Below are 12,140 nucleotides of genomic sequence, written 5' to 3'. Positions count from 1 at the left end.
TGTTTTAGAGTGCTTTGGGTTTTGCCTTTGCTGTTTTGTTTTTTATGCTGTGGATTCAACTCAGAGCTTTGCACTTACTAGGCAAGCACTTCACGGCTGAACTGCCGTGGCCCCTGGTGATCAGATCCATCCATCTTCATTTGAGAAAATGATGACTAATTCTAGTGTTCCTCCTTGTAGAACTAGACTAAAACTAAACCCAGAGCAGACCACAAATTTGAATTTCTCTACCTGAGCTTAGATGGGTAGAGATCAATTCCCTCCATACAACCTTCTGAAACCTGCTCGGGCTGGTAGGTGCTTCTGCTTTGCCATTAATACCATGTCCCCGGCTTTCCCCGCTATTAATTCTACCACTCCCTAGTTAATGATTGTAAACTAAAGAGAAGCAAAGTATGGTCCAGGGAGAGGTCTCCTGGATTTAACACTAACTGAAAAGCAAAGCTGACCTTCAGACCGGCCAAACCTGACCCAGGAAGAAGGAGGCTTCCGAGAGACAGCCACGGTCATGACTTAAATCTGCTGCTTTGGATTAAAAACTGAAATCAAAATCATGCAGAAAGTGTCATGCCTGCCTGTCACCCCAACACTCAGGAGGCCAGGGCAGGAGGACAGTGGGTTCGAGACCAGTCTGGGACTCACAGCCGTCCCTGTCTCTAAAAAAAAAAAAAAATTAAATTAAAAAGTGAGGGCAGAATGACAACAGCTGTCAACCCTACTGATAACCAGGGCTGATCTGGCTGGCTGGCCATGTCCCTGTCCCCCCTCACTGCACCATGATTTATGATGGCAGAGGTCTGGCTGATGACTCTGCCCTCATAAAATACTAAGAACTGATACCAATTAAACTAATTTCATCCAAATGGAAAACATATAACGATTTTAAGTTAGTTCAACGACACCAACATTTCACACCTTCTCTCACTTGTAATCTCCCAGGCTTCCTCCAGCTGCTATCTCACTCCATGCAACGGGGCATGGACTTTGCTTCTATCTCAGAGAAAGGTAATGCTGGGGAGACAGGGAGCCACCTGCCGTGTCTGCACCTTGCTTCCGAGTCCCCAGTCCTATGGCTCTGTCTACACCAGCCTCCACACTGGCCTATGACCCCATCCCATTCACCTGCCTCAAGCACATGGGCCCGGCACCTCTTCCATGCCTTCTGCATCAACCTCAGAAGCTGGTTTGCTATTCGTCCACCCCCTTCCTCACATCTAAAAACAAACACCTCCTCTTGAACCTGTGCTTATATGCGCCCCACCCACTTCTCCTCTTCTGGGAGCAAAAAAACTCCTGGTGTCCTGGTTTAAAATTTGCAATTCCTCTCCACACATCTCTCCTCTGTCCTTGCTCTCCTATCATCCTGCCTAAACAACAGACATTCCTAAACTTCACTCAGATGGGTTGCTGCTCGACATAAGACCCAATGCTCTACACTCTGGAGTCTCACACCCCACCTGCAGGACAGCTGGCCCCTCCGGTCCTATCGTGCTCACTATATTCTACCCAGTCCTGCTGAGCCTCCAGTGATTTTATAACAGAGCAGACAGGCCACCACTGGGGGCTTCCACACCAGTTCCCCCAAACACCCACCTGATGAGTCTTCTTGCAAGTCCTGGCTTCGATCTCTTCTCAGCAATGCCGCACCCTCCCTGGGTACCTTACTTATCAGAACCAGCCTCCATGCCCTGCTCCAAGCTCCCACAGAACCATCTGTTCACACCTCACAGAACACTACTGATTTTATACATTTAGTACCTGGTGTTGCCAGGAAACTAATTCAACAAGGGCAAGGAGCATGTCTACGTTGTTTACAGACATGGTGTAAGCGAAACGACACATGGAACATGGTAGATGCATTTTTATTGTGTGATGAGCCAGGATGCACAGATTCACAAGTCAGCTGGCCGAATGAAAGTCTCCTGGAAAGTTTGTTTGGGAAGAAGTCATTAACTGTGGGTACACCATGTAGTTTAAAAACACTGCACCAAAACAAGGGCTCAAAACCTTCCATAGGCTCTGTGAGGGTTTGTATATCCTTGGACCAGGGAGTGGCACCATCTGAAGGTGTGGCCTTGTTGGAATAGGTGTGACCTGGTTGGAATGGGTGTGTCACTGTGGGTGTGGATATAAGATCCTCACTCTAGTTGCCTTGAAGTCAGTCTTCCAGTAGCAGCCTTTGGATGAAGATGTAGAACTCTCAGCTCTGCCTGTGCCATGCCTGGCTGGATGCTGCCATGTTCCCACCTTGATGATAATGGACTGAACTTCTGAACCTGTAAGCCAGTCCCAAGTAAATGTTGTTTTTTATAAGACTTGTCTTGGTCATTGTGTCTGTTCACAGCAGTAAGACCCTAAGACAGGCTCCAAGAACCATTTGTGCTAATGTGGTGATGTAGAAATGTCCTGTGTCCACCAAATTGTCACATGCTCTTCACATCTAATGAATCATTGTACCCATTGTCCAGAGGACAAGATCAAGTTGCACAAAAGTCAAGAAGGGAAAGGGACCGGATGTGGATCGTGGGTGCCCCATTCCTGACATTCTACCTCCCTACCACTCATCCAGAGAAGACAAATTTCACCTTTTCCTGTTATGTTTTCCTACTATGACTGAAATCTGTCATTGCGTACCTTTGAGACGCTGAGCAGAAGCTCATGAGCTGAATGCGGGATGTGGCACGCCTTCCCATTAGGTATGCTGTAATAAAGCTGTAGCAGCTAGCGTGCAAGCATTTTTCTCTTAACCCAAAATAATATCTCACCATGCCAATCACTCCCCCATCTCATCCCTTTCACCAAAACTATGGCTGACACTGATGTCAGGCATTGATTGGGATTTTCGAAATACATAGGTTCATTCATTTCAAACAATAAGTAGCATGCCCTGTGTGCTAAGCAAAATAATGTGCCTATCCCAAAGACATTACTAATGCCTACACTCTATCCCTGTGCGTTATGACTGTGTATTCTGGTACAACCAAAGGAACTTTGTAGATGTGACCAAACAAAAGATCTTTGTTTATTTGCACAGGGTCTCTTGTAATCCAGGCTGAACCCTAACCACTTATTTTGCTGAGGACTCTGAACTCCTGATTCTCCTGTTTCTAGCTCCCAGGTGTTGAGGCCAGAGGTATGCACTGAGGTTTAAGGACCTTGAGATGGGAGTGGTCTGGATTACCAGAGTGAGTCAATGCAATATCAGGAGTCCTTATAAGAGAGAGGCAAGCAATCCATTAAAAGGAGACGTGACAATGTCTGATATCAAAGCTGTCAGGGTGCTGTCAGCTTTATTAAAAAAGTTAAAAAGGAAAGGAAGGGAAGGAAGAAGAAAGAAGGGAGGGAGGGAGGGAGGAAGGAAGGAAGGAAGGACGGACGGACAGACAGAGACAGACAGACAAATAGGATTGTGACCGTTCTGGAAACCACGGGAATAAATTCTTCCTGTCCCATGGTTTTAGCCTCATTAGAACTGGGTGAGTGGATGTGTTGTTTAAACCAAGTCTGTGGCAATGTGGAACTAGGGAACTTTTACACAATAGAAACATAGTGTCCGATATGCCAAGTCACTGATGTAGCATGTTCATTCTGCTATTACCACTGGAGGGCCAGGGCCAGGGCCACAGAACTCTGTGTGTGGCTGGATACCCAACAGGGAAAACCCAGAAGTCAGCTTCCCAGACTCCCACCATTCCAACCCTCCTTCAAGGTACTGACCTCTGCTGGGGACAAAGAGCAGAGTCACATCAAACCATGGCCAAAACCAGAATCAGGCATGGCCTCGAGTTCCCCGTTCTCCTGTGGCATTTTTCAAATGAAAAACAGACAAGAGCCATAAAGGGACCTGAGTTTGTGAGAATAGCTTTTAATTTAAAACTATCAAAGCAATAAATTATCCACCTCTTTCCATTACAGGCAAGTAGTCTCCCATACATTTGAAGTAGTTTCCACACCAACCGTGACTAGTGCAAAATAAATATATACCAAGTCTTCCAGCACCCAACAGTTACCGCTGCTGGGCAGGTGGGCACAGGTCAGGCTCAGCCTCTGTGCGAGCGGAGGATCTGAGATCCACACAGCCTTTCCACATACCCAGCGGGGAAACAGAATACAGGACACACGCGGAGAGGGGAACCACAAGAGAACGTTGCCTGAAATGAAAGCAGTACCCAAACCCCTGCCCCAGGTAACATCCACAGCACCCAGAGGATGCTGGGAAATCAGGTGCCAATCCACAGGGTAGCTCCAGAGCAAGGCTTAGGGAAGGCCGCTGGGGGTGTGCTGCTTTTGCGTCTAAACTGGGGGATTCATTTTCTTTAAAGCAGAAGCGCCCCAGAACCTAACTACAAGACTCTTCTTGCAGCTTGTGGGCCTTGCCCTGTGCTTCACGTGCTCCCTAATCCAGCAAAACCATCCGTGTTGCTCCGATTTTGAAGCCTCTGCAGGTTCCTGTCTTACCCATGGGATTTCACAGTGGACCTCTCAGTGCAGAACACTAACGGGAGGGCCTTAGCCATACCTCTAAATTGTTCACTAGCTATGCTCAGACCAGACGACAGTGGAAATTTCCATGTTAAATGGCCAGCACATGTAATCAACATATCCCACATCATTTGCAGTAGTCACACTACTTGTTGAAGCTTTCACGTTCTAGTGTGCGTTTTATGTATGTGGAACAATCTGAGTGTGGGCTGACCAAATCCCACCACACTGGAGGGCTACAGAACCTTCCACCAACTGTAAGGGTGATGACTAATTATAGAGCAGGTGTGCTGATTAGGTTTTGTTTGTTTGCTTCCTTTAATTTGACTCAAGCTAAGATCATCTGAGGAAACCTCAACTGAGGAAATGGTTCCATTAAAATTAGCCTGTGGGTAAGCCTATGGAGCAACTCCTTGGTTAATGGTTGGTGGGGGAGCCAGCCCAGCGTGTGTGGTCTTGGAAAGCAGGCTGATCGAGCAGTGGGGATCGAACCAGTAAGAAGTGGCTTCTGCCTCAGTTCTTGCCTTCAGGTTCTTGTCTTGAGTTCCTGCCCTGACTTCCCTTCCTTAAGTTATAAGATTAAATTAACCCTTTTCTCCCCAAGTTGTTTTTGGCCATGGTCTTTATTCCACCAATGAAAAGCAAATTAGGACAACAGGAAACCCTGGTGGCACTGGGTAGGTGGTCCTATCCACCAGCTTCACTGCACAGACCTTGTTCTGTTCCCTGGGATACTGACTTAACAGGCAGAAGCACATTATATCTAATGCCATACACTGTTCTGTTCATGTCTCCTGGCAACCTCACAGACTATAAAGACTTGTGATGAGATCCAGCAGCCACGGCATCTATGATGATGAAGACAGACTTTCTAAACACCCTTTGTAGGACAGACAGCTTTGGCAGCATGTTATCTGGGGATCTGGGCTAGCAACAGTGGACTTGGGATTTCAAAATATTTGTGTGTGTTTGAGTGGCTGAGAGGTATTCTGAGACTTTTCCAAGAGGCTGTCATAAATGGATTGCTCCTTTTGTTTGGGGGGGGGGGCAGTAGCAAAGGGCCTTATAGACTAAAAAGTTTTGAATTCTGGAGTCAGGGAAATGAGATTACAAAAGAAAATAGATTAAGAAGGGAAAGAGGATGTGGACCAACAATGTCAGGAACCTACAAGCTAGAATAACTGCAGAGTCAGGCACGGAAACTTCTGAGCAACTACCATAGCTCATGTCTGATTCTGGTCGGAACCACAGAAAAATAAACACAGAAAGTGGTGGCCAAACAGAAGGAGACTTCACAGATTATCTGGTCTAACCTCCTGGTTCAGAGACAAGGGCCCAGCAGTAGAGAGACTCAAGCATGTCACACTGAGATGCTGTCAGGACAGAAGCACACTTGGAGGTCTGCGGCTGAGGTAATGGGAGCCCAAGGGGATGCAGAGGAAGCAGCAGGCACATTCTCTTGTAGGTTTGGCAGAACAGACGAGTCAATTCGAAAGTACTGAAGCCACATTGATATAAAATGTCATTAAAATATGATTCTTCCCAGATTCTTCTCATTTAGAAGAAACAGGAGATCTGTACCAAACTGGATCTCTGACTGGTTACTTGGGTATTTCAACCAAGTGACAAAACAGATCCATTTTCCAAAGACATATCGGGAGTTTACACAAATAAATATCAAAAGATATTTACAGGAAGGAAGCGCTGCCCTCCACACAGATGCTTTCACATGGAGAGAGAGACACACAATCACGCCACATCTCACACAGAAGACTCCTAGCGTGTGGGTTAGCAGGCACAACCCACACGTGTCCAGTCTACACACATGTGTAAGGTAAGTGGTATATCCCACTGGTACTCTAGAGCAGCTTAGCTTGCATATACCAGGAGACACATGCAAGCACGTTCTAATGAGCGAGCAAGGCACTACCCATACCAGTGTGCCCCGCTCCTGATCCAAATAAAGACTAGCGCACATACAAAGCCTTGCCGTGAATAGCCCTTGAGTTTGTGAGGCAGGGAAGAGGCAGCCATTAGACACTTTCTTGAAATACGTCTTGGTGTCGGAAGGGTTAATTTGCTTCTTCTACCTAATGAAGTTAAATGGTTTATAGCCTAAAATCTTTAATATGGATTTTACAACATTGAGTTTGCAAAGTTTTATAAAATCTTTTATTTTGTTCAAAATATACATGCGATCTTTGACCACATTGGAATTCAAACCTCCTGAGATGCCCCTACCCACGTGAAAGGCCTTTGCTTTGTAACACTGCAAACCAGCCACTGAAGGTGCGAGTTCAGTCATTAGCCTATCATATGTGGCCCTTAGGGACTGAGTTTTGTAAGGCTGCTTAGTGTGGGAATTTCCACTGGTGGGGGAGGGGTAGGCTCGCTGGTCAGGGACACACACAGCAGAGACTTAGGATCTCTGAGCCAAGCCTCAAAGGTCCCTCAGTGGGACAGTGTCAGAGAGAATTACAGCATCATGAGCTATCCTCCCGTCATGTCATTTATTCCCAAATATAAAAAGCACTGGATAACTCAAGAAGGCAGTACACTCTAATGGGACCTACCACGTTCTACCTTCTGTTCTGTGAAGGTTCTTCAGAAGTGACCAAAGCCTGGTAGAAGGGGTTGAAGGGGGTGTCACCTGACCACCATGCAGATACGGAAACTGAGGCATAGATGAAAGGAAGGGCTGGCCCATAGCCAACTGAGACAGCACCCAGATGCACCCAGGCCTCTAGCCCGGGCTCCACAGCCCAGGCTTACATGGGATCTTCCTTGAGACAGGGCCCCGGGGTTTGAACTCTGACTGTTCAGACTCCTCCTGTCCTGATGCCTCTGCTTTACTGAGCCCATTCTGTTCTACTTCTTCATTTTTCTGCCATTTCTAAAAAGATCAATCAAACAAGTATGCGTCAAGCAGACAGCAATAAATCCTTTTCCATTTGTTCAATGATCTGGACCAGAAACTCCAGAGGCTGGGATTTGATGAAAAGTAATAACAAAATCACAGAGAGCTCTCGTTCCTGGCCACTGCACATCCACAACTCTGCTCTGTTCTCAGGCCACGGCTGGGACACTGAAATGACCAGGTGGGAAGGCTGGCATTGCAGCTGTGACAGAAACATCTCTGCAGCTCTCATCCTTAAAGTGCCTGAGGTTGCACCATGGGCCACAGCAGATAGGCAGTGAGGGCAGAGGGTAAACTGGCCCCAGAGAAGTAGAGATGTAGAAACATAAGAAATTTCAGAGACCAGAAAAACAGGCAAACCACGGTCATCTAACATGATCCCAGGGGGTGAGCATGGTCTCGAGAGGCCAGATGTTTAACTAAAACAAACAGAAATCTTTGAGGGAATGCGCTGCAGAGGAGGAGATCCCAGCTGCCCTTGGCAAAGCACAGTGTGACAAGACTTAGGCACCTGGCGTCAATGTCAAATGACACAGACCCACATGAACACAGCACTTAGAGGCCACAACTCAGCTCTCTGTACTCTTTAAAATTCAAGTGGGGAACTCATTTTTAACAATTGTTCCTGAGTTATAATTTTTAAAGATGTTTGCCTGCCTTTTCCAAATATGCTTAACAGCAACTATTTAGCCTTTGAACACCAATCCATCAGATATCCAGAAGACTACAAAGGTCACACACACACACACTCACACACACACACTCATACAGTGTAATATAAAGTTTGATGTGATTAAAATGAAAAATAGCATCCACTGCAGATGTCCCAGTACACATAGCTAGGTCAGAACTTACTGTGGGAAACGAAGACACAATGCCACCAGTAAATGCCAGTCCAGGTTTTGATGTCCTATATGGAAAAAAATTTTAAATGGGCATTTTTCTCACTGTAGGGAAGCCCTTACCAGTGACCCCCCAAAGCAGAAGAGAGGGAAAGACAGTGCCTATCTGATAGGTTGGTAGCCAATGTCTTTTCTTCCATCACCCTCTCTCTGAACAATCACAAAGTCCCCTGTGACAGAATGTTGCCGCCAATAGAAACTTCTTCCCAGTTCTTCTCCAGAAGGTGTCGTGACCAAGCTCTTAAAAGAAGCAGTAAGTACCCACGTAGTCCTCCGCATCTGCTGTCCCAACTTTTTCCTTTATTTTTCCTTTTTCTTTTTTTTTTCTTCTTTTTCTTTTTTGGCAAATTAAAAAGGTGTATGGCTTCTTCTCGCCAATTCCTGTGAGGTTTAGCTTGGTATCCTGCGGTAAAAGTACATATAGCCCAGGTCTTTGGGGGGCCTTTCTGAGGCACAAACTTTGTGGTCATTGTAGATCACCCATCTGAAAACAAAGGCAGAAATCTGTCGATTTGTGTCAGCAATTGCCCCATGGCAGGAAGAAGAGTCTTCAATAACTCAGACGCTTTAATGCAACCATGGCCAAAACTCGGCATAAAAGGAGCAGAATTTTAGTAAAGAACTCCACCCCCAAGACAGTATTTCTGACCCCAGGCTGGCCTCAAACTCCATAAATTGCAGAGGATGCCCTTGAATGGTGTACCACTAGCTGACTAGTTAACTAGCTAACCTGAGCACTGGTGTTTGTGTTTGTTAAACAGTTGAACATACAACATGCCAGGCACATGTGCATGCCTGTAACTCTATTGCTCAGGAGGACCTCAAGCTAAAGAGACTCTGATTAAAAAAAACAAAGGCGGGGGAGCACACCCCTTCAACCCACTATCAGAGGCTGTCATTGTGGCACTCACTTTTAATCCTACTCAGCACTACAGAGGAAAAGGCAGTGGAGATGAGTTAAAGACCAGCCTGCTCTACACACTGAATTCCAGGCCAGCCAAGATCTACGTAATGAGTCCCTGTCTCAAAACAAAACAAAACAAAACAAAAACAAAACAAAACAATGAGAGAACCAGAGATATCATAAAAAATAGTAGTACATGTTGTGGATCAATGTTTGTATTTTCTGCTCCCTCAAGAGGCTTGCTCCGATGAGGAGTAGATCACTTACTCAGGTAGGTCAGGTGAAATCTTAATTGGTCAGATAAGGCCAGAGCCTGTGATTGGGCAGTGGAAGGAAAAGGCAGAGTTGAACGTTTTAGAGAAGGACAGGAAGGAAGCAACGAGAAAAGGAGAGACAGAGGGTGGATAGAGCAGAAAATGGAGGAAAAAAAAAAAAGATGGAGCAGAACCACATGGCCTGGAGGAGCCACAAGTAACTAGGGATTCCATAGCTGGGCAATAGAGTAGTGAAATGGTCTATCTGTCCAATCTTAGTGTGCACCTTGTAATTAATTATATTACTGAGTTATGTGTTCTTTGCAAGGGCATTTTGGTGTTGGAGATTTACCATTATAAATCTGGCCGGTATATTATAAGGCTCTAGTGTTTTCATTCACAGGGCTAAGGGGAGCTGATTGTGCAGTAGCTGAGGTTCTGCAGACCAGCCAAAGGGGGGCAGATGGATGGCCTGGGAAGTTGCAGCTCCAGGCATTTAAGGAGAAACTAGTTTGGTCAGCTTAGCAAGCAGAGACATAGAGAGCTAGCTTGGGATTGGGTTTTTGACCAGCAGCTTGGCACCAAGCTAACAGCATGGTCTGGGCATGACCACCAGCCATCACAATAGATAGATTTAGCATGGGTTCTTTTTAAAACTACAAACTACAAGTACAATTAGTAGAATGGCTGAGCCCAGGAAAAGCTCAACATAACATCTATCTACTACCTTCTAAAAAGACTCACCGTCCCTCCTTCTTGATATGGCAAACATAATGGCCACTCATTGTAGATGTTCCCATGTGACTGATGAATGCAAACAACTCGTACACTAGGGAAAAGAAAACAATTCCGTTACAAGGCAGCAGTCAGGAACCCAGTATGCCTCTAAACAGAACCTGGGGCCAACAGGAAACAGGCTATGTAGATTCACAGGCCAGTCTATTAACCTTGCTGTGTTGAGCACACATATTTGAGCACACACACATACACACACACAGCATTGCACATGCATGCATTCACATACACACACACTCTTATATGCACACACCCACACACATTCACATATACACACACAGACAGATACAGACATACACACTGATATGGCATTCTATCAGCAAGCAAAATAGACTATCAAAGTACAGCAAGCACTGCTGATGCTAAACTTAAATGCAGAAGCAGAATTACAATCCCCACCCCCGAGTCTGCATCAAGCTTGCAGATCTGAAGGACGCATGAGGGCGAAAAGTTGTTTTACTTTTCTGAACTTGTTTCTATCACTGAGCTTGAAGAAAACAGAAAAGGGAGGAAAGGAAAGAAGGGAAGGGGAAGGGGTCTGGGAAGAGGAGAGAGAAGAAGGACTGGAGGGGAAGGGGCAGGAGAGGGAATGGTAAGAGAAGGAAACTGCAAGGAAGGAAATCACCCGCTCTGCGGAGCTTTGTGAAATTTGGATTCAAATGTCATATGTGGTCAGGAGATAAGATAATTACTATTTTGGAAAGATCCAATGTTTTACACAAGATGTCTGACTTACTCATGCTAAAATCTATGAGGATCATAGGATATCACCAGTCTGCTTTTCGGAAGAGATTGAGTGACCCCTCAGAGAGCAGGGCTATGTTTATTCTCTTCTTAGTAACTCTTGTCACCAAGCTCAGTACTGCCTGAGTTCTTGTTGAGTTAGTTCATGTTGCTTCTACTCATCCTAGACTCACACAACGACAAAGCAAACTCCATGAACACATACCTATCCCCTCAGCAAGCTGTGACAGACTACAATGCGATGGCTAGAAAGGCAGGGCAAGCATCTACAGACTTTCACAGTAATGGGTGAGAAACCTTCTTAAATGATTAAGAGACATTTAAACAGGCTTACATATCCATTCCCCAGCTCTCAACTTTCCATGGTCTTTTTCCATAAAGAAGGTCCCCAGCCTCAACATGCTTTCCTTTCCTTACCCCAATTGTTTTTACCTGATGATCAAACCCTCCTTCCCAAATACTTGTCCCTGGACATGACCTCTTGGCAGTCCAGATGCCACACTGATGATCTCCCATCTGTTCCATCTTCTGGTACCCCTCACCTACAAAAGTCAGTACCTGTAACTTTGATTTCAGATGTTTATTTCCTAGCACTCACTTTCTGGTTAATCCCACCCCGTCTCCTGGAATAAATGCTATTGCATCCATAGCTTCATATCTAGAATGCTAACCATTCATAACAACTGTCTAAGCATGAGAGTTACATGTCTGCAATCTCAGAATGAAGTAGGCTGAGGCAGGAGGATGAAGAGTTTGAGACCTTAACTCAAAAGAGAAAGAAAGAAACAAAGAGAGAGAGAAAGAGGAAAGAGAGGGAGAAAGAGGAGAGAGAGAGAGAGAGAGAGAGAGAGAGAGAGAGAGGAGAAGGAAGGAAGGAAGGAAGGAAGGAAGGAAGGAAGGAAGGAAGGAAGGAAGGAAGGAAGGAAGGAAGGAAAGAGAAAGGAGGAAAATGAAACCAGACCATAACCACAACGTGTGTCCATTGCTCTTGTTTCCAGCAACCTTGCAATGTCCTCTTGTCAGTTCTAAGACTATCAATATAGTCATTGTGTTTTTCTACATCTAAGATCATGTCACCTAGTTACCTTTTATTGGGTTGAGGAAGCTTCCTTTATCCCTGGTTTATTGATAGTTTTCCCTGA

The 12,140-nt window shown here is 45.5% G+C and overlaps 1 protein-coding gene across 1 annotated transcript in view; it reads right to left on the bottom strand.

Moving 5' to 3' along the window:
* Positions 1 to 8,637: 8,637 nt before the first annotated feature.
* Positions 8,638 to 12,140, bottom strand: part of Usp13 (ubiquitin specific peptidase 13) — a 109,875-nt gene continuing 106,372 nt past the window's right edge. The window contains exons 20-21 of the mRNA XM_021158246.2: positions 10,204 to 10,288; positions 8,638 to 8,785 (exon numbers count right to left, since the gene is read on the bottom strand). Of these exons, the coding sequence (XP_021013905.1) occupies positions 8,692 to 8,785; positions 10,204 to 10,288 (179 nt within the window). The 3' untranslated portion in view covers positions 8,638 to 8,691. The remainder of the gene's footprint in view (positions 8,786 to 10,203; positions 10,289 to 12,140) is intronic.

The sequence above is a fragment of the Mus caroli genome, chromosome 3, assembly GCF_900094665.2.
Source record: "Mus caroli chromosome 3, CAROLI_EIJ_v1.1, whole genome shotgun sequence".
Classification (NCBI taxonomy): domain Eukaryota; kingdom Metazoa; phylum Chordata; class Mammalia; order Rodentia; family Muridae; genus Mus; species Mus caroli.
This window is presented reverse-complemented; position numbering and strand designations above follow the sequence as displayed.